The 25,046-nt window shown below is 44.1% G+C and overlaps 1 protein-coding gene across 1 annotated transcript; it reads right to left on the bottom strand.

Moving 5' to 3' along the window:
• Positions 1-585: 585 nt before the first annotated feature.
• Positions 586-22,599, bottom strand: LOC119809226 (V-type proton ATPase subunit S1-like protein). The gene is made up of 7 exons (XM_038322089.1): positions 22,505-22,599; positions 14,620-14,666; positions 14,308-14,369; positions 13,671-13,888; positions 8,048-8,098; positions 3,725-3,965; positions 586-888 (listed from the first exon to the last, which is right to left on the bottom strand). The coding sequence occupies exons 1-7, from the start codon at positions 22,597-22,599 to the stop codon at positions 586-588; spliced, it is 1,017 nt and encodes a 338-aa protein (XP_038178017.1).
• Positions 22,600-25,046: the final 2,447 nt, after the last annotated feature.

Below are 25,046 nucleotides of genomic sequence, written 5' to 3'. Positions count from 1 at the left end.
TGGGCTAATTAAAGATGTAAGAGCTAGCTAGAAATATGCCTGAACCGTTGACCAAATAGTGTTGTAACTAATACAGCTTCTGTGTGATTATTCGAGTCTGGGCAGCCAGGAAACCAAAGCAGAGTCTCTGTTTACATTCTCTCTTATAGAACCCAGGACCATCAGCCCAGGGATGACATCACCCACAATGGAATGGGCCCTCTCCCATCAGTCACTAAGAACATGTCCTACCAACTTGCCTATAGCTCAGTCTTATGGAGGCATTTTCTCCGTTGAGGTTCCTCCTCCCAATGACTATAGCTTGTGTCAGGTTGATATAAACCCAGCCTTTTTTTTCTCTTTCTTTGTCATGCCCAAGGCATTGGTCCTGCTTATCCCTGTGGGATCTCTGTGGGGTCCCTTGAGATAGTTTTGTACAGCCCAAGATCTAACTAGCAAAACCAATAGATACTAAAAATTAGCTCATTGCCAAGGTATTTCCTTTTTTTTTCTTTCTTTCTTTTTTAATCAAACAATACACAAGTCAGAGAACAATATCTTTCAGACCTGAGTGTGGCCCTGGTGAAGAGACAGAGATTCAGGCTGCTAAATATAGATTTTGCAGATCTGTTGGCTCCTCAGCTCATAGCACTCAGCTCCCTGGCTCCCCAGCAGCTCCTTCTCCTCCCCTGTGTCTAGCTCACTTCGAGGAGGAAAGTGCACAGGAGACGTGATGAACTCATAGTGACGGTCCAGATAGTGCAGGTAGATGAGCATATGCAGGGCATAGGCCAGCACCAGCAACAGAATCAGGGACATGGCCAGGCCAATGAGAACAGCAGGTGAGAAGGAAGAGCCACAATCTCGGGCCTGGGCAAACTGTGCCCCCTTAATGGAGAAGCCTTGGATCTGTGCGGAGAAAGAGAAGATCAGGAGTAGCCTATGCCTTCTGTCTAAGAATCATTTCTGGTTGTGCTGGTGATTCTGGGCCCAGCTAACCAAATTTTATATATTGTGGTTAGTTTTTAACTGCCAACCCCTTAATCTGGAACCACCAAGGAGAAGAGTGTCAGGGAGGGAATGTATATATCAGATTCCCCGTGGGTATGTCTGTGGGGGGAGGATCGTCTGAGTTATGTAAATTGGTGTGATAAGATCCAGCCCACTGTGGATGGTGGATGGCACCATTCCCTAGGTTTAGGTCGCAGACTGTGTGAACGTGAGATGCATGAGCTGAGTGGCGTGCATGCAGCTATGCTCTTGACTGTGGACATGACTGGCTGCCTCAAGTTTCCACTGTGGTGACTTCTGAAGTGATGGGCTGGAACCTGTAGCTGTGAGCCAAAGGCAGTTTTCTCCCTTAAAGTGGCTTTTGGGAGGGTGTTTTACCAAGCAATGGAAAAGGGGACTAGGGCACATACCACCACCAAATTGTAGAATGATTTTAGCACCTGATCTGATAATGATGATTCTGCTGATTGGGACAGTGAGATTTTGTTTGAGGGTTCACAGTATAGCCTGACTGGCCCCCAGATCACTGGATTCTTCCTGCTTCGGCCTCATGGGTTCTAGGATTGCAGACAGGAGCCACCATCCCTGGCTTGAAACTTGATTTGAAAGCAAAACCAACCAACCACTCTGAGATGGATAAATTGTGGCAAGCAAGCCTCCCGCAATTCAAGACTCTGAGATAAGACTTCCTTTAATCTGGTTCTTAGGACTGTTTGAGCTCGTATTAAACCACACTTCTGCTGTGTCTCCAACTCAAGGCAAGCTCTGGGTTTGAGAAGTGCAGCCTCTGAAGTCACTGACAGGAAGAGGTTGGAAGGCGTCGCTTAGGGAGATCATGGGTGCTGAGACGGTAAAGCACACATGTGAAGACCTTGTGCATGCCAGGTACTACTCCTTCCCTAGTTTAGTCTTCATGGCGGGCTCGAAGCAAGGGACTGTTTTATGACTTGAAATCGAGGCTCAGCAAAGTTCAGTAGCTCACCTGGAGTCACACAGCAGAAAATGTGTGGTGATAAAATTTACACCTGGGAAGCCTGATTTCATCCTCAGACTCAGCTGATGACTCCAAGGCTTCTGGTGTCTTCTATCTCTGCTCCTCTTATCACTAACATAGCCGGCTTTACTTGAGTTACACACAAATACCATACCATTTTCCGTAAGGAACTTGAGCTTGCATGGATTTGGTACCCACAGAAGGGATTAGGATCAGCTGAGGGATAGATGTTTATTCTGTAAGAAAGACCAGCAAACCTGCAGTGTGAACACGCCTTTCCCCTGGCCTGAGCTTGCATTTTTGCCTCTGTTTACATTCTAGGTGCTTGCACAAGGCTAGGATATACGTATCCTGTGGGGAGACTGCTGTCATGCAAACACGGTGCACAACCCAGAGGAGGACTGTGCTCTGCACAGAAAGCTCTCTGGAGTGTTGGGGGCCCTGTGAACAGATGCTGGGTTGTTGGGGGCCCTGCAAACAGATGCTGGGTTGTTGGAGCCCTGTGAATAGATGCTGGGGTGTTGGAGGCCCTGTGAACAGATACTGGGGTGTTGGGGTCTCCGTGAATAGATGCTGGGGTGTTGGGGGCCCTGTGAATACACACTGGAGTATTGGGGAGCCCTGTGAACAGATGCTGGAGTGTTGCTTCCTTTCACTGCGGCTCTGAAACTCAGAATTGACATTCCTGTGCCTCATCCAGCCCGCAGAGAGGTTAACCTGTGGGCTTGTGAACCAGTCTCACTGGTGGCTTCAGACTCTGTCCCTTTCCTTCCATTCGAAATCCCCACCCATGGTCTTTGCCCATGTGTTTTTTTGTTATTTTTGTCATATTACATACATAACATAAATGTATTGCCTTAACCATTAGCATATGTTGGCATGAGTGGCACTGCTATTCCATGCCTGGAATGGTCCTGCTTCCCACTTACGAGATGCATGTACTTTCTACATTGATGAAGATAGGTCAGAAACTGGCAAGGATAACTTAACCGTGAAGCAGAGGAGTGATTTTCAATTCAGGTTTGCCTCCCTCCAGACTGCATGCTCTTCCCTTCCCCTTAGCCTTGTGTCAACACCGTACCTCCCCCAAGCTGAGAGGAATGCACATGAATATGTATACCCAGGCTTTGTGGACAAAGTGGGAACAGGTCCTTATAAGGGACGTGCAATGCCGAGCCTGCCACCTCAGGGAGTAAGCACTGGCCACACAGGTAAACAAGATAGAGGAACCTTGTCCTTCAGCCTGAGAGGATTCTGGGATGCTGGGGTGCAAAAGCGCCTGTCACGTTCCCACGTCTTTCTTCCAGGGCTTTCAAGATCCTCTGGGCTAATTTCGACTGGTTGGTGACTCCATTCCCATGCTAACTGTCAACGCTGTCTTTCACACAGCAGCTGTACTTTCCTATCCGCCCAGATAAGATCACCGCTTCAGTCTCAGAAGTGAATAAAGAAACTGCCCCGTGGTGCCTCTGCGTACGGAGCCTCTGGGCCCCGGAAGTGTCAGTCATCGGCTTCAGCCACAGCTGCCCTAGGGTTTAGATAAGTACCTGGTGACTGGGTAAACAGGAACATAAAACTCCAGCCCTGGAGGACTCCATTTCACACCTCAGAAGACCGAGAATAAACCCTCACTGCCTTAAAGGCTCTTCCTTTAGACTCTTGTTTTATGTGACTTCAACAAACACTGTTTCTTTGGCACCAAGTATGCGGGCGTGTCGACCACATGTTTTAACTTATTACCTGGAAATCAATAAACGTGACCTCCCACAGGCTTGTCACATCGTCGGAGCTGCCCAGCAACAGTAGAGCGTCGTTCCTGCGCAGGCTGCTGACTCGTTGGCAGCGGTAGGAGTAACTTGACAGAGCATAGATGCCAGTTGCATTAAAAGCTGCTTGCACCGAATTGTTGAAGATGATCTCGACCCGGTGTAAACTAAACCAGCTCTGGCTGGACAGCTTGTTGTAATTGGTTAGGGTGAACCTGGAAAGGATTGTACGTTAGTGTTAGCCCGCGCTCTCTTACTGTCGCAGGCCGAGCCACCTGTGGACAGTACAATGGCGCCCTCTTTTGTCAGGCTGTGGAATCGAACCAGGGAGAGGCTTCGCTTTGGCCTGTTAGCGATTGCCAAGAGGAAAAAGCAATACGAAAATCCTACAAAAAGTCAAAGGTGTGTGTGTGGAGGGGGGGGTCTTTTCTAAGAATCAAAGTGTTTATCATTGACACAAATTTGATAAAAACATAGATGTATATTAACAAAGAATTAAGTTGTCATAAAATAATAGTAATAGCTTTCTTCTGAGCCAGCCGCATTTGTTACTCACGTGTATTTCCTGAAGCTTACCGCAGCACTATGAGACAGACAATAGTGCTAGCCTAGTGTCACCGATGAGGAACTGAGCCCAGAGGAACAAAATGCCTTGCCCAGTTTCTCTCAGAGTGATGTGTTTTGCTGCCTTTCAGAAGCTACCTGAGGCCAGCAACCTCACTGCTCACAGCATTAACGAGGAACATTCTCCGATCACGAAAACATACAGTGGATATAGCTCGCGATACTTGTCTTTTATTTTTTAAGGATGAAATATTACATAGAACCAAAGTCAGGAATGGTGGGATTAAAACAGTAGTAATTGCAAATACAGGTGGACTATCGGTCACTTTTATTTTCTTATTCTTTTCTTGTCACTTATTTGTGTTTTTTGTTTTTCTAGACAGGGTTTCTCTATGTAGCCCTGGCTGTCTGAAACTTCATCTATAGACCAGGCTGGCCACGAACTCATGAGGCACCCCTGCCTCTGCCTCCTGAATGCTGGGATTAAAGAAAGGCATTTGTCCACATTGCCTGGCTTATTTTCTCATTCTTATAGCTCCATTGTAGAGCAAATAATCAAAACCCAGAGTTAGATATTGGGGCTTAGCCAGAAAACCAGAAAAGCAAAGCAGCCAAGCCACTAGAACAGTCTCGCCTCTATTGAAGTATGACTGCAGACTAAGCAGCCCGAGCGAGCCTCTTTCTCCTCCCATTTCATATGCCTCTCTAGTACTGGGATTAAAGGTGTGAGCCACCACCACGACCTGGATTTGTTTCAGCATTGCTCTTGTGTAGCCCAGGGTGGCCTTGAGCTCACAGAGATCCCTCTGCCTCTACCCCCCAAATCCTGGGATTAAAGGTGAGCCCCCACTGCCTGACCTCTTGTGGCTTAGCTTTGCCCTTCTGATCTTTAGGCAAGTTTTATTTATTAAAACATAAATAATATATCACTATACTCCATATTTCTGTTTTTTTCTGTTTTCATTATCTGATTCTGTGTTCTTGTAGAAGCAGATCCTGAGACAAAGATACGAGTGTAAGGTTTCAGTCACTCGGGTCTATAGAACATAAGGGTTCAGTCACTCGGGTCTATAGAATGTAAGGGTTCAGTCACTCGGGTCTATAGAATGTAAGGGTTCAGTCACTCGGGTCTATAGAACATAAAGGTTCAGTCACTCTTACATAGAATGGAGAAAAGAGCAACAGTAGTAGATGGGACAGGAGGCCGCGGGCTGGGGGTGAGGGGTTGAGGGTGTTTTCATAGTGGGAAGAACCAAATGTACAACACTGGTCTGAGCAGCCTCACTTGGAGTAGAGGAGGCTGGGGTGCTCATGCTCTTCCATGACAAGGACGGAAGGCAGAGGTCGTGTTATGGGTCGGGGTTCACTCAGAGAGTGACCATGACCATAAATACATTCTAATAAAAAGAGCCTTTTTACCTAGGTCCTGGCATCTGTGGGGCCAGGACTGCACCGGAGACCCATCCCAAGATGCAGCCCCCGGTCATATTAGCCTGAGACTCACAAAGGAACCTGAAAGATCACAAGCAGCCTGCCTGTGTGCTGGCAGGCTCTAACTTTATCGTGTGTCTTGCCCTGGTCCTAGTCCTCTTTCTGAGCAGAGCATAAAAGTTTGATTACAAAAGCAAAAATAGCAGTTAGCTGGCTAGAAGAGCAATTTTATAAGATCAGTCAATTTAAGAATAGTCTTCAGTTTCTAGGGGAGAGAGGGGTATGGCCTGTACAAGGTAGGGGCTTAGGTATTAGAGGGTTTTTTGTTTTGTTTTGTTTTGTTTGGGTTTTGTTTGTTTGGTTGGTTGGTCGGGTTTTTTTGTTTTGTTTTGTTTTTTGTTTGTTTGGTTTTTGGTCTCTCAAGCATAGTAAGCCAAAACCATCATGGTTAGGCTTTCCATTGCTGTGATAAAAGTACCATGACCTAAATCACTTTGAGGAAGTAACTTCCCAGGTAACCATCATCACTGGGGTAAATCAAGGCAGGAGCTCAACAAAGCGGGAACCTGGTGACAGGAGCTGATGCAGACGCTATGGAGGAGTGCTGTCTACTGGCTTGCTTGCCATGACTTGCTCAGACTGCTCTCTTAGTGAACCCAGGCCCACCTGCTTAGAAGTGGCACCACCCACCACCCACAATGGGCTGGGCCCTCCCACATCAATGACTACATCAGAAAACACCCAATAGCCTTGCGCACCAGCCAGTCTTAAGGAGGAGGCATTTTCTCAATGGTGACTCCCTCTCGCTCAAGGATGCCCTAGCTCTGTGTCAACAGAAACTAGCAGGCACAGCTTTCTTAGGCCAGAAAGGAGTTTAGGGAGAGAGAATGGGCAGACGGGCAAGTGGAGTAGACATGGAGAGTGGGCACATATGCCACACACCTTTATCCTATGTGATGATGACGATGGTAACGATGACAATTTCCAGAGGTATTTTCCAGTTTTTCAGGTGTTTGAATGAATAAAGTTATGTCGTGTGGTCTTTCTCAAGCAAGTCTGCCTACGGAACTTTTTATTGGAGACTCTAAATGTTTCCACATAGCCAGATCGCCACAGAGCACACAGTGCTGGAGAGCCTGCCGGGCACACCCCACTTGTTTTCCAAATACAGCTTAAGGCAAAAGTGCTCATCTCGGCTGAAAAGTTCATCCTATAGGAAGGGAAGCTCTGGTGTGAGTGTGTGTGTGTGTGTGTGTGTGTGTGTGTGTGTTTGTGTGTTGTTTGTCAGGCACTACCCAACTTTTCTCCTTTTTTTCTTTTGAGACAGAGTCTCTCACTGGCCTATATGGCCACCTGTCCCCACCTACCCAGTACCAGGGGTACAAGCAATAGCACCACACCCAGGCTTTTAACATGGTTTTAGGACTCAAATTCAGATCCTTCTGTCTGCATTGACTGAGCCATCTCCTGGGCCATACAGTGAATTTTTGAGGGAAAAAAAGTGTCTTCCCTTCAGATTTTTTGATCACCAACTGCTGGGAAAATTATTGACATTTTTATGGGAAGTAAAACAACTTGAAACAGGGTCATATTATGTAGTGTTGGTTGGTCTAGAGCTCACTATGTTTCTCAAGCTGACAGAGATCTGCCTGCCTCTACCTCCAGATTGCTGGGATTAAAGGGATGTGCCACCTGACACAAGAAAAAAAAATGATCGGCCTTCAAATTTGTTGATTACTGACTGCTAAAATAAGTCATTATCAGTAGATGCGGCCTTCTGTCACAAGCAGAGGAAAATGGAGAGTTGTGACAGCGAAGATCTCATCACTGTCGTCAAATCATGTGATTCTTAAAAGACGATGCAATGAAATCACCAGAATCAATCAGGGCCTGAAGCCTATTGGCCTCCACTCAGTATTAATCTTTGTTCTGGGTTCTCAGTTCATGTGCTCATGCTCAGTCAGTGAGAAACTCCTCACTGAAGAGAGCAAGGAGTAGAGGTGTTTCCATAGTGGTTATAAAAAGAATTCAATAACAATAATAATAAAGAAAACATTCCTACAGGACCCTCGTACCAACAATCACTGAATTCTCAGAGGACTGAGCTACATATGGACTTTGATGTGTAGAAAGTATCCCTACAGAATCCATCTGACATGGCCACTGACTTTTCAGTATACTTAGCTCTGGATCTGATGTGTCTCCAGAAAGGTAAATGCCTGGCCCTTGATGCCCACAGGGGAGTGAGTGTGTTAAGTAGAGCACAGTATGGCTGACATGCTGAAGCTATAGCAGTACCCACCTTATGTCAATGTCCTTGGGATTTTCAGCATCACCAAACTTTAAAGATAACCTACGAAAACGAAAACAACAGAGTTCATCAAAATAGGAAGGACTCAGACTACAAAATGGCTCAGCTGGTCGGGGGCACCTGTCTCCAGGTCTGATGGCCTGGATTTCTGAGATTGATGTCTGGAGCCAACACGGTGAAAGGAGAGAATCAATTCCTGCAAGGTATCCTCTAACCTACACACAGACACTATGACTTGCACATACATGCACACAAGTGGACACACACAGAGAGAGACAGAGACAGAGACAGAGAGGTAAAAAAATAAAATTTAAAATATGCTCAGCATTATTTTAACATTAGAAAACATCAGCATTAGAAAAACAAAATAAAAACACATTTACACATCATAGAACATCAAACAGAATAATTAAACTGTCTTCCATGCAGAACTATCAGCTTCTGATAACCTATATTTATGCACACTTTTCCGAAGGTAAATCCTAGCTTTCCTGGGCCAAAGACAGATTAACTATTCACTCAGGAACAACAGCATTGCTTCTCCTCTCTCCCCCTGGGTAGCACAGTGAGAGTCAGACATCATTCCATCTGTACTGAGATCTGGAGTTTGTAGTGGAAGTCAGGAGTCCAAAGTTTACATGTAAGTTGTTGGTTCTTTCCTCACCTCCTGAATAGGACAGAAAACCCTCTGTTCTCTCAGTGTTGAGAGACTACCCTTGGGAAGAAAAAGGAGATGCTAGGCTAGTGCCCTGGAGGTAAGTGAAAGATTTTAATCAGCCGCTGGATGGAAGCAGCTAGCTGACCATGCAGGACATGAATGACTGGCTGCATGTTGAAGATCTGTGTCTCATAAATGTCTCCAACAGGAAGATGTGTCCCTTTGGCTCTCCAGCCTGTTGCCGTGCAAACAAATTCCTTAAGGCATAACTTTCTTACTAACTAAAGTGTATCCTTTGCCCAAGATCAGAGAGTTTGTTCAGAAAGTATAAACCACACAGTAGCTCTTACAAAAGGATTTTTCTCTACAGCTTCCCACAGAACGGTCAGTGACTGTCCTGAACGCTATCATATACTGTTTATGAAGAAGGGATGAGATGATCACAAAATAAATCGTATAGCTATAATTGATAAAGGAAATATTTGTGTTCCCTAGCTTGATCAACTTGGACATCTTAGATGTGCCTGTTTGCAAACACTTTCAAAAAGAAAGCCCAGAAATTGTGGGAGTGGCCAACTAATGACTGGTCCAGCTTGAGACCCATTCCATGAGAGGGAGCTCACACCTGACACTGCCTGGAGGGACAGGACCCAGAGGCTGGATGGCCCAGAGACCAACCATGACTGGGGCAAAAAAAGTAATGAAGCCTAATGATATTTTGCTATACTCACACATTGATGCTTAATCCAACTGTCATCAGAGAGGCTCCACCCAATAACTGATGGAAACAGATGCAGAGACCCACAGTCAAACATTAGGTGGAGCTCAGGCAATCCTAAGGAAGAGGGGCAGGAAGGATTGTAGGAGCCAGAGGGGTCATGGACACCACAAGAAAACCCATGGAATCAACTAATCTGGGCTCTAGAGGCTCACAGATACTGACCCGCCAACCAGAAAACCTGCATGGGACTGACCTGGGCCCTCTGCATATACATTGAAGTTGTGTAGCTTGGTCTTCTTGTGGGACTCTTAACCATGGGGGCAGGGTCTGTCTCTGCCTTTGTTACCTGCTACTGGGACCCTTTCCTCCTACCGGATTGCCTCATCCAGCCTAGACAGGAGAGCAGATGCCTAGTCTCACTGCAATTTGATATGCCATGGTTGGCTGATATTCATGGGAGGCTCGTCTGTATCTGAAGAGAAATAGAGGAGAATGAATGAGTGGGGGAAGAGGGCAGAGGAGAGGAAGGAGGGAAAACTGTGGTGGGGTATAAAAGCAAAACAAATGACTAAATAAATAAATAAATAAATAAATAAATAAAAACAGGTACACACTTTCAAATCTTTTTCATGGTATTCTGACTGTCTGATACAAATTACTAGAGAAACCACTTTAAAGAAGCAAAATATGCCAGGTGTGATGGTCCACACCTTTAATCCCAGCACTTGGGAGGCAGAGGCAAGCAGATTTTTGAGTTCAAGGACAGCCAGGGTTACTTGGTGAAACACTGTCTGGAAAACCCATAAGGAAAGAAGAAAAAACAAATTAAGAGAGAAAAGGAGGAACAGAAGAAGGGAGGGAGAGAGGGAGGGAGGGGAGGGAAGGGAGGGAGGGAGGAGGGAGGGAGGGAGGGAGGGAGGGAGGGAGGGAGGGAGGGAGGGAGGGAAGGAATCCGGCTAGTTCACTCTAAGGAAAATACCTTTATCTCTTCCGATGGACCACATAGCCTGACCACGCAGAAACTTGCTCTGCATGGATGAACCAAACTGCAGAGCAAAGCCTTCACAAACTGCCCATCATCTGGAGAAGCAACTGGCCAGCTCCCAGAAACGACCCTTTGGGACTTTTCCCCAGCAGGGCTGCTGCCTGTGGAGTTCGAAAGCACACTTTGCTCTGGAGCAAAGACCGTGAGGCATGGGGACAGATTTCATAAACAAAGCTACTTCACCATTTTGTCAGTGAGGACCTTGTAGGTGCTGAATGCCATACACAGCAGGAACACAGAAACGGATACAAAGCAAAGCAAGGGTGGCGAAGGAACTCAGCTGGTGCCGTACTTACAGAAACAGACCCTGAGTTCTTCGGGCTATAAATGCCCAACCTCAAAATGAGCCCAGATGCTGGGACTGGATTCTATTTGCAGGGCTTTCACTGCTTAAAAAGACTTACATAGCAAACCTGTCTGCCAAATTTGCCTCTCCCTGAACGTTTTGTTTCCAAGAGCTAAAACATGTTTATCTTTTTTTCAATCTGAGCGTTTGACCTTACATGGCTATGTCTCCACTTGGATTTGTTCTTTTAGCAACTGGGACTCCCGTTCTTCCAGACACAAGGGCACATGGGCACAGCAGAGTCATCTCATTGGTCTGATGGGCTCACAGGGGTTGGTAGCAGGGGTCCTTAGCTGGAACTAAAACCCCCACTTCCTAAGATGTCCCTGGCCTGCTCTCTGGGGTTGGGGAGTGCTCCCAGGCTTCCTGCATCTCACCTGAGCAGGACTGCAGGAGCTGGGGGCTGCCCACCTTGAATTCACACCTGGATATTTCTAGGAAAGTGACTAGGAAGATACATCTGTACTGGGGCCTTCCCAAAATCTCATTTATGCAAAAAGTGGCTGGAGAGAGGACTCATCTGTTGAGAGCACTTGATGCTCTTCCAGAGAACTGCAGTTCAGTCCCCAGCATCCAAGTCGAGTGGCTAACAACAATAGCTTGTGGTGTGTGTGGGGGGGGGGGCGGTCAATACCCTCCTGTCACGTCTGCAGGCACCCGAACATACACACAGACATTATCACAAAAATAAAAAATAAAACTAATTTTAAAAATGACTTAAAAACAGAGACAAAACAAAAGGCACCGGAGGCCTCTCCAGGAGATTGTTAGTAAGCACTGCGGTCGTCGCATTTGCTGATATTACGAAGAAATGAGCACTGCTGTGAAGAGCAGCTGACAGGTGCTCTGGGGTTTTACTTACATTTCCTCATCTGCTTTTCATAATCCTGTGAGATAATCCAAGAGGAAGGAGACAACATGGCCCCTCTAAAGACACTTTAGAGTCCCTGTGGAACTCTTGCAAGTTTCCTAGTCCCGCTTATCCTTATGACCTATAGGAGAGTCTCTGTGATGACACCAGACATGGAGACCTCCCCAGCGCTGGCCTCTGGTAAAGGCACAAAGGCTACAGTGAATAGCTGCCACCATCTCCCTCTGACGAGTGACAAGCCCACCGTCCTAAAGTCACAGAGTTCTCAGGCAGACCTGGACCTACAAGACCAGCTTTGGTTTCTCTCCACTCATAGTTTCCACTGATGACTAAATTCTCCAAAGTCCAGTAAAAAGCTGTGTTGCTCTGATTCTTCCCACAACCCCCTAATGTCAGGCTAAATGGAACCGCAGCCAGCCCTGGGCAAGCAAGCTTACCCCCAGGCAATCAGCATCTCTCCATGCAACTGACCACAAATCAAGAGCCCTGTAGGGAATTAATTAGAGCCTGGGAAAAAAGTCCTGAGCCCTCAGCGGTATGGGCAGCTCTCCCATAGTCCTTGATGGTTGTGCTGAAACAAGAGCGACAAATGTGGATTTATTCCTAGCAATTCCCTAAATCTTGTAGTTATTACAATTCCTTAAATTCTTATTAGGATACAGTCATTCTGAAGACCTAAACATGAAGAATGCATAATTCCCCTTTTATGGATATATCAGTATATTCTTGTCCATCATCATCAAGAACTTCAAACAAGAAACAGAATTCAGGAACAAACCAACAATTCCGGTCAAGCCATATACAGTGTAAATGGGATGCACACAGGAGAACATGCATAATACATCACAGTTCATACAAAATATCCTCACAGGCCAGGATAAAAGCAAAAACAAATCTTCCAAAAGCACCCAACAGATATTGAACAGAGGGTTGTAGAACACAAGGGAACATTTCAGATTTCCTTTTCCTGGACAAGAACAGGAAACCAAAATTCTCAGATGCCTGAAATGTGGAGAAAATCTATCAAAGCGCTCTGACCTCAACAGGACATTTACTTCATCTGTTTATGTCAAACCAGACCTAAGCGTTCTGTTCACACTCAGATGCCCACAGATTCACTGAAATTTGACCAAATGTCCTCTTACACACAAACTGTGGAACAGGCCCTGTTCTATGATTTGAGAATCTGTCACCATGAGCAAACGCACCACCTAGAGGCAGAGAGTAGTCTTGAATAAAGAAATTTTGCTGAGTAACCCACGAAGACGTGCATTGTGCATTCCCTGCTGTGCAATCTAAGCTCTTTCATGATAAGTCCAGGGTACATTCATCTCAACATTCGGAGTTGAGACCATGTCTGAAAACAGCTTAACTTTTCTCCCTTCTTCCTCCCTTCTTTCCATCCTTTCTTCCTTTCTTCTAGCTCCAAATCTCCAAACAATACAGACTTTTGTCAGTGTTCTTGGCTGCCTATCAGAATCAGAGAGTAAGAGCAAATTGCAGGAGACATCCCACACTTCCATTGCAAGACACAGAAAAAGCAAGCTAGAACCTAGATGGAAGCCTTCCTGCTGGCTGGCTAGCTTACCAAGTGTTTTCCAGGCTGCTCAAGAAATAAAGGTTTCATTGGTCTAACCCAGCTATGAACCTGCAACCAAAAGACCAACCCACTGGGCATGATGTGCAATAATGGAATGGCTTTTGTGAAGAACTAGCTGCCCTTTGATTTGGGGTAGGGACATAGGAGGAGGTCCCAGGTCTGGTGTTCTAAGCCCAGCTAACAATCCAGGACTGGGGATACCAGAGGTCCACTGTGAAATTTAGTGCCATTGGCTAACCAACTGGCATATTATCAAACTTCCTGCTAAATATCGATACATATATTCACAAGCAAAACTTGTCCCTCCTTCCTCCCTTCTTTTCTTCATTATGCAGTACCTCTAAGGCTTCCGCAGCCAGAAAGACTGACTTACATGGCACTTTCTTCATTGCAGCTTGAGTTGCCAGTGTCCACTGTTGTGTTTTGACCAGGGGCTTCATCTGTAAGGTCCAGCCAGGTCTGATTCTTAAATTTAACTGTGATCCTTTTAGTCCAGAAGAGGATGCAGGGAATTCCATCCCTGGAGAACGTAACAGGATTGTGATGACTGAATGCACTCCAATGGTTTTTGCTCAGACTGTAGTTGAAAGTCTAATTAACCAAATAAAAGATAAGAGATAAGTGTGCGTCCTTAGAATCAAAGGCTTCCTACAGACAAAACGGTTAATTTATATCCTGTAACAATGTGAGCATATTAGTATATATTTACTTATAGTACAATGCAAAGAGTGGGCTAATTATTCCAGTATAAATGTAAATGAAAGAAAAACTGGTCAAGAGAGAACAGTAAGTAATAAAGTTCCTGCAGGCAAAGATAAAATAGAATGCTCTGGAGACAGTATGAAACTACAAGCAAATGAAGAGCTGAGTGTTTTCCTACACTTCCCAGAGGTCAAGGGGCTTATACTAATAATTAACATAACTATTGTAGGTAAGTTCCTAGTAGCTCAGCAAGCATTGAAAAGTGAGTGTGTTGTATTGGTTAAAGGTTGACGTCCCAACAGCCCTACCTGTGTGGTAGGTGTTGCTGTGAAGTTCTGGGGTGCTTGCTCCGCTCCACTCTTCTTCTGACCTGTCAAATACATAATGACGTGGGTACCACGGCTTGATGCTAGCCGTTTGTTAGAGTATTTGGGTGATGTTAACGAGCCAGTCACTGGTAGATAGCCTGTTATGCTTATCACTTAAAATGTCCTACTTTAAAAGATTTCTTCCAGAAGGGATTCTGGGTAGAAAGAACATCAGTGAGGTTACTGTACCCCAGAAAAGGGTCTTTCTTTATCCCTGCCCCCAGGAACCCACAGGGCAAGTCTAAGTCTTACCACTCCCACTCCGGATAATCACTTCTTTCCTTGAAGATGCTTGAGAGCTGAAATGAGAAGCAGAGTTTTAAATGCAGAGCAAACATCTATAGTGGGGGCTTCACAGGAAGCTTTGTTGTCTCGCTTAGGAGCCTTGTGGCCACTCGGAATGCGACACTTGATGGATTTCTGGTTCAAATATAACACATCCTCTCCAAGCAAAATATAGAAAATACAGAAACCCCTGAAAATTTTCTCTTTTTATGAATCTCTTTTGGCCCTTACTGGATATTATAGAGACTCAAATTGCAAACCAAGCAGTGAGCTATCACCAAGCTTTAATCGATAACAAAAACATAATAATATATAGTAAATTATTTTACAACGAAATTTTATATCACATTGTGTTGTTGCTATATTATAGCCAAAATATTCAATATTTGTTATTTTTTAAAAGGACAAATTTGGGATGGTGGTGGCATATGCAGTTGGGAGGCAGGTGGACCTCAGTGAGTTCCAGGCCAGCCTGGTCTACAGAGCCAGTTCCAGGAGATCTAGGACTGTTACACTGAGAAACCTTGTCTGGGGGGGTGGGGAGAAATTCAGCCAAGCAGTGGTGGCACATGCCTTTAGTCTCATTTAATCCCAGTACTTGGGAGGCAGAAATGTGTTCTCTGTGAGTTCAAGGCCAGCTTGGTCTTCATAGTGAGTTCCAGAGTAGCCAGAGTTATAGTCTCAAAAAACAAACAAGCAAACAATTAAAAAAATAAATTAAATTGCCAAAAAGAGATTTCTGAAAAGTATGAAAAGAGAAACTATAATCTATGGCCTTCTATTCTTTATCTATACTCATATAAACATACATATACCACATAATTTACCTTTTATAAAACTTAAAAATAAGCCAGGCTGTGGTGGCGCACGCCTTTAATCCCAGCACTCTGGAGGCAGAGGCAGGCGGATCTCTGTGAGTTCGAGGCCAGCCTGGTCTACAAGAGCTAGTTCCAGGACAGGCTCCAAAGAAAAACCCTGTTTTGAAAAATCAAATATATATACATATATATATATACACATATATGTATATGTACATATATATGTGTGTATATATATGCGAACATATTGTTTTCCAGACTGCAATATTCGGACTTGAGCATGTATCACAAATATTTACCTATGTTGTCATGTTTTGACACAATTTTCTGTTTCAAGCAGTATTACACCATAAAAATGCGTCATGGTGTCTTCAGTCATATGTATGCTGTGGTTTAAATGTCCTCCAAAGCTCCAGGCAGCCGTGGTACACGCCTTTGATCCTAGCATTCGGGAGGCAGAGGCAGGCGGATCTCTGAGTTTGAGGCCAGCCTGGTCTACAGAGGGAGTTCCAGGACAGTCAGGGCTACCTAGAGAAACCCTGTCTCAACAACAATAACAAAAAAAAGGAGGAGGAGGAGAGAGAGGGGAAAGGAGGGAGGGAGGGGTGAGGGATGAAGGGAGGGATGAGAGACGGAGGGAGAGAGAAAGAAAGGGAGGGATCAAGGGAAAAAGAAAGAAAAGAAAAAAGAAAGAAATGCATAAGACTTCTAACAGTGAAAGCAGGGGACCATCTCTGACTCTGTTGCCTGATACATTAGCACCTGTTCCTCCTGCCTGATAGCCTCATCCAACCTTGGTGGAGGAGGAGATGCCTGCTCTCACTTCTGCTTGATATACCATGGCTGTCTGAAGAGAGACAGTAGAGGAGGAGAGGATGGGGTGGTGATGGGGTGAGGAGGCTGGGAAGAGGGGAAGTTTTGTTTAGTGTGTTAAAAAAAATTTTAAAGTCCTCCAAAGGCCCTCGGTGACTATGGATTGGGCTTATCAGGATGTAAGGCCCTCGTGGCTATGGATTGGGGTTATCGGGATGTAAGGCCCTCTGTGACTATGGATTGGGTGTTTCAGGATGTCCTTGGCTCCCCGGGGGTGTGCTGTGGTTCCTCTACATCCTAGTGGTGGTTCTCCTATAACCCTCAGTAGTTCTCAAAGAGAGCCCAGTGGTCCCTCCTGCTCTCTCGTTCCCTGCTCAATATGTGTCCTTGTTCCTTCCACCCCACCATCTGCCATCAGTCATTGAATGCTCACCGGAACTGACCAACTCAATTCAAGGTCCCTGCCCTTGAATGCCCAAAACTATAAGATAAAGATGTCTCTTTAAGATAAAGAAGCCTATATTTGTTTTCAAGTTAGCATATGTAATGAAAATCTCACTAATAGCAATTGTTCCTAGGGTTCCAACATTCTAGGACAGTGGTTCTCAATGTGTGGGTCTCAACCCCTTTGAGTATCACATATAAGATATTTACTTTACGACTCATAACAGTAGAAAAATTACAAAATTATAACATAGCAATAAAATAATTTTATGGTTTTGGATTACCAAAACCCGAGGAACTGTGTTAAAGGGCCACAGCATTAGGAAGGTTGAGAAGCACTGTTCTCAGATACTATTGTGGATTTCTCTTTAATATAAATTCCTAAAGTAAAATTGCTAAGTTGGGAGGCAGAGAAAAGTTTTTGTCATATATTCCAAGCATAGAAGCCTGCAGACCAGGGGATTAAAGAGTGGCTCAGTGGTTGAGAACATCTATCACTCTTCCAGAAGACCCAAGAATCCTTGTCAAGTGGCTCACAACTGCCTGGAACCCTAGCTCCAGAGGAATCTAACACCTCTGCCTTCCCCGGGTCCTAACACACAGGTGGTGTGCATTCACATACACAAACACAGAATTTAAAATAAAAGAATTTTTTTTTTTAATTTTTCAAGACAGGATTTCTCTGTGTAACCCTGCCCATCCTGGAACTGCCTCTGTAGACTAGGCTGGTCTCGAACTCACAGAGATCCTCCTGCCTCTATCATCCAAGTGCTGGGATTAAAGATGCACATCAAAACATCATGAAAATAAATTTTTATTTAAGGCAAGCCAAAACACAAAATTCTCCCCGTGTACCCCAATCCATCTTTCAACCTTAGTAAGTCACAGTCAATCTTACTTTATACATAAGTAAATAGAACTGATTTTGAATTAAATACATTATTCTACATAATCTAGTGAAAATGTCTACAGATGACAAACTTGGGGAAAAGCCTACTAGTTGCTCCTTGCACATGTATGCAACAATTGGTTCATTTTTATCAACTATATATAGGCGTAATTTTTGTACAGGCAACTGTCTATGTAATGTAGTAAATCCTTCATGTTTTGGCACATAGCCATGATATTATAGCCACAGTAGAGTTGAAGAATAGTAATGCCACTCACCAAAGTTCTCCAAGCTTTTCTACAACATTCCCTCCACCTTCATCCCCCCCTTCATCCCTCCACCTTCATCCCTCCACTTTCATCCCCCACCTTTATCCCCTACCTTCATCTCTCACCTTCATCCCTCCACCTTCATCCCCTCACCCTTCAGACCTCCACCCCTCATCCCTCCACCATTCATCCTTCCACCCTTCAGCCCTCCACCCTTCAGCCCTCCACCCTTCATCCCCCTACCCTTCATCCCCCTACCCTTCATCCCTCTATCCTTCATCCTTCCACCTTCATCCCCCATCTTCACCCCTCCACCTTTATCCCTCCACCCTTCATCCCAAGCAAGTACAATGACTTCCTTTCATTTTGTATGAGTTTGCATTTCATAGAATTGTAAATTAGCAGTCATATAACATTTACCTTTAGTATTTGCTTTCTTTTCATCTTAACACAATGGCTTTGGAATTTATGTATACCACTGCATGTATCAGTGCTCAATTCTAACCCATTGCTAAGAAATACCTAACTGTATAGATATAGCACATATTATTTGTCTAGGCACAAATTGACATTTACAGGCATGTGTAGTGTTTGGAACTTGAGACTTTGCAAACAGAGATTTAAGAACTTTTATGTACACTAGTTAGTTTAGAATATTTTTTTCCAGTTCTGAGAAATGAACCTAGGGCTTCATTTGTGCCAGGCATATGCTCTACCACTAAGCCACACACACACAGCCTAGCAAACATTTCTGTTTATAAGAAGTCCCCTGTGAGTGAGGTTGGCATGAATCAGTCCTCTGAGGCCAATCTCATCTTGGTGCACTTGGGAGCACTAAGAAATTTCATTTCCTGAACAAAAGTAATGTATGTCTTATCTCTACCTATGCAAACTCCACATTCTCCCATGTGAGCTGAAACGTTACTGAATAAACAATAGAAGAACTAGCAAGCAGAAAACACTCCCTGGAGACACAAAGCTTTCTCATACACATGAACAGAATTTTGCATTTTTCTTCAGTTTAAGCTGTAGTCAACTTATATACCCAATTTTTAAGTGTCTTCATTAACAAAAACATAGAAAATGGTGAAGTAGATTTTACCTAGGAAAGATAAAAGTATCAAATCAATTGGGAATATTTAGTTAGCAGATGATATTACTTGATATTTATTGAATAAAAGTATATTAATGAACAAATAAACAAGTTGTAATACCATTAAACTGCTTGGTTTGAGACTTTGGTCTATTAATTAAATTTTCTCATGTGTTTGTTAATGAAGGGCTTATAGTAAACAAAGAAGTTCACCGTGGTTCCAATGTATGTCTGATATAACCATATAATAGCGTTGTTCTTTTTTAAAATGCTGCAATAAAGACAGGTTTTGCATACAGCCCTAAGCCGTACCAAGTAAGATTCTATTAGAAACATAATTTCAACCAAAACAAAACAGATATCATGACATAGTACCTGAGTGACAGGAAAAACTAACAACTGGCCACAACTATCTGTGTGAATAGGTTGAGGAACACTGGTGTAAATTAAATTAAACCTTACTTGGCTGAGTAGCCCAGGCCTGCAATGCTTCAGGAGTCTGAGGCAGAAGGATCAAAAGTTCATCATCTTCTGAGTCTACATAGTGTGCTCAAGACCAGCTTGGGCTAAGGCAGTGAGACCCTTTCATAAAATTACTCTATTGTTAAGTGGCTGGGCATTGCAGGAAAACGCAGAGTGTATAATTAATATAATTTAACAAAAATAGCTGTAAGTGGCTGTGGACCTGGAGAGATAACTCATTCGATAAGTATTCAGAGTGCAATTTCTAGAACCCATGGAACATGGTGTCATATATTTGTAATCTTAGCACTTGGTAGGCAGACACAAGAGGATCCCGGCGAATCAGTGGCTAACCAGCCCAACTGATCTCTGAAGAGACTCTGTCTCAAAAAACACAGGGTGGAAACATCAGTAGACCTCTGTGAGTTCAAGATCAGACTGAATGAAGTATGGAGCTCCAGGACAGGCAGGGCTGTGCAAAGAGGCTCTGTCTCAAACGAACAGAAGAATAAATCCAATTTAGGATTCCAAAAAGAAAGAATTGTGACTTTCACTTTTATAGGATTGCTCTTCCGTGTGTGTGTGTGTGTGTGTGTGTGTGTGTGTGTATGCACCTGAGGTGTATGCTTACGTGTGTGTGCTTACATATGCACCTGAGGTGTATGCATGTGTGTGTGTGTGTGTGTGTGTGTGTGTGTATGCACAGGCCAGAGGAGAAAAGGAGAATGCCAGGTATGGTCACCTTTGTCTTCCCTTCTGCCTACTCCCTTGAGATGGGTTAGGGTCTCTCTGCACCTGGAGCTCACTGCTTTTCAGTCCTCTTCTCTTCTCTCCTCATAGCAGGGCTGGGGTGACAGGTGTTCATGGCCAAGTCTGGCTTTTCTGCTGAGATCCAGACTCAGGTCTTTATTACTGCAAGCATGCTCTTAGCCTCTGAGCCACCCGAAGCCCAGCACACTGCACACTTCACTTTACACTCAGGAAATGTGCATCATGCTAAAATTGCTGTATTAGAAATAGCCCTACAGTGTTAAAGATATTTTTTAATACAGCTCTATGGTTTGAAAGAACATTTACAAAATATGAATTGTTGCCGGGCGGTGGTGGCACACGCCTTTAATCCCAGCACTCGGGAGGCAGAGGCAGGCGGATCTCTGAGTTCGAGGCCAGCCTGGTCTACAAGAGCTAGTTCCAGGACAGGCTCTAGAAACTACAGGGAAACCCTGTCTTGAAAAAAACCAAAAAAATAAATAAACAAAATATGAATTGTTTCCTTTATAGTGAAGTAGCATGCATAATTAAATTAGGATGGACATCTATGTGGTTTAACTTACTTCATCTTTTTAAAAAATTTTTTAGTTATCTATACAAAACACTGAGTTTCATTCTTGGATTTTCATACATAATCGGTTTTCATTGGCCCTCCTTTCCTCTCTGTACCCCCTTTCTCCTCTTCCTTCCTCAACAATCCCCATCCACAGTAAGGACACTTGTATTCAATTACCTCATGTTTTTACTCCTCTCCAGCCCTCCTTTAAGACCTCTTTTTTCCCTTTTATGGTCCCTTTTCTATTTTCTTGACCTACACTCATCCCTCCTTCCACACAGATATAAAAATCGAGATCTAGGATGTGCCTAGGGGGGAGAGCAAGCTGCATTTCTGCTTCTGAGTCAAGGGTACTTCACTTCACACTTCAGCTCTACCCATTTCCCTGTAAATGTCATAATTGCTTTTTCCTTTGGGGCTAAATAAGATTTTATTGTATAGATAGATAGATAGATAGATAGATAGATAGATAGATAGATAGATAGCACATTCTTTTGTTCCTTCACTTGTTAGTGACATCTAGGCTTGTAGCTTCCGTGAAGAATGCAGCTATTTGTATAGTTTCTAAGATCTAAGCTCCTGGAGCTAAAATTATATTTTTCTTTGCCTTAATGAAGGTAGAATATGAATTTTCGTCTTTTGAGATTATTTTTGCAAGTATAATACAAAAGCCACTCATCTCCATATAAAATTGACGGAGAAATATTAGGTCTTATAGGCTGGGGTATAGCTCAGTGGTAGAAGACGTACTTAGCATTCATTAGGCTATAAATTTAGTCACTGCATAGCCCAAAAGCACACAAAGCCAGGTAGAACCTGTAATCCCAGAATTTGAAATGTGTATGAGGAGAATCAGAAGTTCAAGACCACCACTGGCTCTACAGGTAAGTTTCAGGTCAGCTTGCGCTGCAGGAGACCTGTCCCAAACAAAACATGGTGACGTTTAACCACCTGAGACATTTAAACCACTTACAATTTAAAAGTAAGCTTGAAAGAAGCACTAGTTGACTTAGGGGGAGAAGAAGGAAACATTTCGAATGTCTTTTCTTAAAGCTGTTATAAGCTGCTGACTTAAGATGCTTTGCCGGCTCATTCTGTTTACTGCTGTGCTCTGTGTTCACACGAATTTCCCTGATGTCTTTAGTGCGATGGCACATCATGAATAATTGGGAAACAAGACAGACATTAGCTGCGGTTGAAATTCTAAACATACTGTTTAAGAAATAAGTCTGCATCCTCCTTTGCAAGGTATGAAAAGAAAACAGACAAGGGAACAAAAATAGTGCTTGTTAATCACAAACACTGTGCCATCAACAATCACCTTAAACCAGTCAATGTGGGCTAAAGCCTTTGGGTTCACGAGTCATACATTCCTAAGGTCTCCACTCACGTCATTACGGCAGGAGACACTGTGAACTGAGCCCTTATTTATAAACATAGAAGAAGCCAGAGCTAAGGGCTGAACCGAGAGTCTGTTAAGGAGTGGTATATTAATTATATTTATTAATATAAATGCAGTGTTTCTTAGTGTTTTGAACAATAATCCCTTGTCTTTTACAGTAAAGTATAGTATAATAAATACTGCAGTTAGCTGTGTGGTCTAACCTAGCTTATACATTTTTGAACCGTAAACAAATACAGATATGTAATTATATAAAGAAATGACAAAAACATCTAATTTCACACTTGCACTGAGGTTCACAAACACACTGCATTCAAGGATGGGCTGTTACTCACCCTACATTCTTCCAGGCAAGTATCTGGTCCAAAGTGGCTGGAAACACCATGCATAAAAACAGAAGTGAAAAACTAAACAAGAGTTTTCTTCCCATCAAGAAACGTACGTCTCTTCAAACCAAGCACATCTGGTAATTCATAGAGCAAACAGAGCAGAGGCTGGACTGTTTTTGCAAAGTGACTGACAGCACCTTCAACCAATAAAAGGATAGCTTTTCCAGGATGTACTATAGGGGAACAAGGAGGGTGAGACCTGACAAAGCTCAGTCTTCACAGCGCTAACCCAGCATTTAGCTTTTCAATTAGTCATCGCCTTTATAAAGTGTTAGGCAGAGCTTTACAGAGAAAATACATTGCTAGAGCCCTTTATGGGAAGTTGCACTATCATGTGACTGTCACACACCTCTTCAGACGCTTCTCACACTACTTTTCAGGAAACGATTACCTTCTCTCTCAGATCTATGAAGTATACATTTCCCCATACATTTTAGGTGCTTAGCCAGTTTAAAAAAAAATGCAGGATCTTACCTATATTTCCAGATGTGTCCTAGGTCACAGTTCTCTGTTAAATGCAAACTTTCCATCTATGGAGATGACTTGAGAGGGCTGTTGATGACCCTCTGGCTTTGGAGTCTGGAGCTGTTGAAGGCATGCCCAATGAGATGGCTCCCAGAGCTTCTATTGTGACAGCCAGGCAAGCTCTCCCTTCCGTGATGGTTTTCTGCAGAACAGGGACACAGCAGTGCTTAAAGTATTGCCGCAGAGCGGGAGGGGGAGGGATCCGAGCTCAGGACAATGCCGCGTGCTTGAAGATGTCAGGACAAAATCCAGTATTTTTCTATGCTGCTATATGTTGAATAAAAATAATTCCGGTGAAGATAAAATTAAATGAAATGACAGACAAAGCCTCCTGCCTTGGGTAAATAAAAAGTGTATTACTGTATTACTCCATGAAAAGTCTACAAAACAAAATCCAGAAAGGATTTACATTTGCATTTAAAACACACATAATAAGGTTCTGTAACACGGAACATCTTCCAAAGCGAAGTGCAGGCGTTTTTTGCCACTTTAGGATCTTGATACTTCTTTTTTTTTTTTTTTCTCATGGTTTATTTTTTTTATATTTAAAAATTTCCATCTCCTTCCCTCCTCCTCCCCCCTCCCTCCGCTCCTCCTCCCCCTTCCCTCCCCTCCTTCTCCCCCTTCCCTCCCCTCCCCTCCACCCATACCTCCCCTCCCTCCCTCTTAAGGCCAAGGAGCCATCAGGGTTCCCCCACCCTATGCTAAGACCAGGGTCCTCCCAACTCCCCCCTGGTCCAGGAAGGTGATCGACCAAGCTGAGAAGGCTCCCACAGAGCCCGTCCATGCAGAAGAATCAGAGCCCAGAGCCATTGTCCTTTGCTTCTCAGTCAGCCCCCGCTGTTGGCCACATTCAGAGAGACGGGTTTGGTCGCATGATCCATCAGTCCCATTCCAACTGGAGTTGGTGATCTCCCATTAGTTCTGTCCCACCGTCTCCATGAGTGAACGCACCCCTCTCGTTCCTGACTTTCTCCCTCATGTTCTCACTCCTTCTGCTCCTCATCAGGACCTTGGGAGCTCAGTCCAGTGCTCCAATGTGGGGCTCAGTCACCTTCCCCATCTGTCGCCAGCTGGAGGTTCCCTCACGGTCCTGACTTTCTTTCTCATGTTCTCTCTCCTTCTGCTCCTCATCAGGACCTTGGGAGCTCAGTCCGGTGCTCCAATGTGGGGCTCTGTCATTTTCTTCATCTATCGTCAGGTGGAGGTTCTATGGTGATATGTAAGAAATTCATCAGTATGGCTATAGGAACTGGCCTTTTCAGGCTCTTTCTCCTCAGCTGCCCAAGGAACTAACTGGGGGCGTCTCCCTAGAAACCTGGGAACCCCTCTAGGGTCAAGTCTCTTGACAACCCTCAGGTAGCTCCTTAAATTAAGATATATGCTTCCCTGCTCCCATATCCACCCTTCCTATATCCCAAGCACCCCATTCCTCCGAGCTCCCCCCGTTCTCCCCTTCACACTTTTCTCTCCCCATCTTCCCTTGGCCCAGTCTTGCCCAACCCTCAAGTTCCCAATTTTGCCTGGCGATCGTGTCTACTTCCAATATCCAGGAGGATTACTATATCTTTTTTTGGGAGTTCACCTTCTTATTATCTTCTCAAGGATCCCAAATTTATAGGCTCGATGTCCTTTAATTGTGGCTAGAAACCGATTATGAGTGAGTACATCCCATGTTCATCTTTTTGGGTCTGGGTTACCTCACTCAGAATAGTGTTTTCTATTTCCATCCATTTGCCTGCAAAATTCAAGATGTCATTGTTTTTTACCGCTGAGTAGTATTCTAGCATGTATATATTCCACAGTTTCTTCATCCATTCTTCCACTGAAGGGCATCTAGGTTGTTTCCAGGATCTGGCTATTACAAATAATGCTGCTATGAACATAGATGAGCATATGCTTTTGTTGTATGATTGGGCATCCCTTCAGAAAACAACAAAAGGAAAGGAAGCACTGTAGCCAG

The sequence above is a fragment of the Arvicola amphibius genome, chromosome 3 (genome assembly GCF_903992535.2).
Source record: "Arvicola amphibius chromosome 3, mArvAmp1.2, whole genome shotgun sequence".
Classification (NCBI taxonomy): Eukaryota; Metazoa; Chordata; class Mammalia; order Rodentia; family Cricetidae; genus Arvicola; species Arvicola amphibius.
This window is presented reverse-complemented; position numbering and strand designations above follow the sequence as displayed.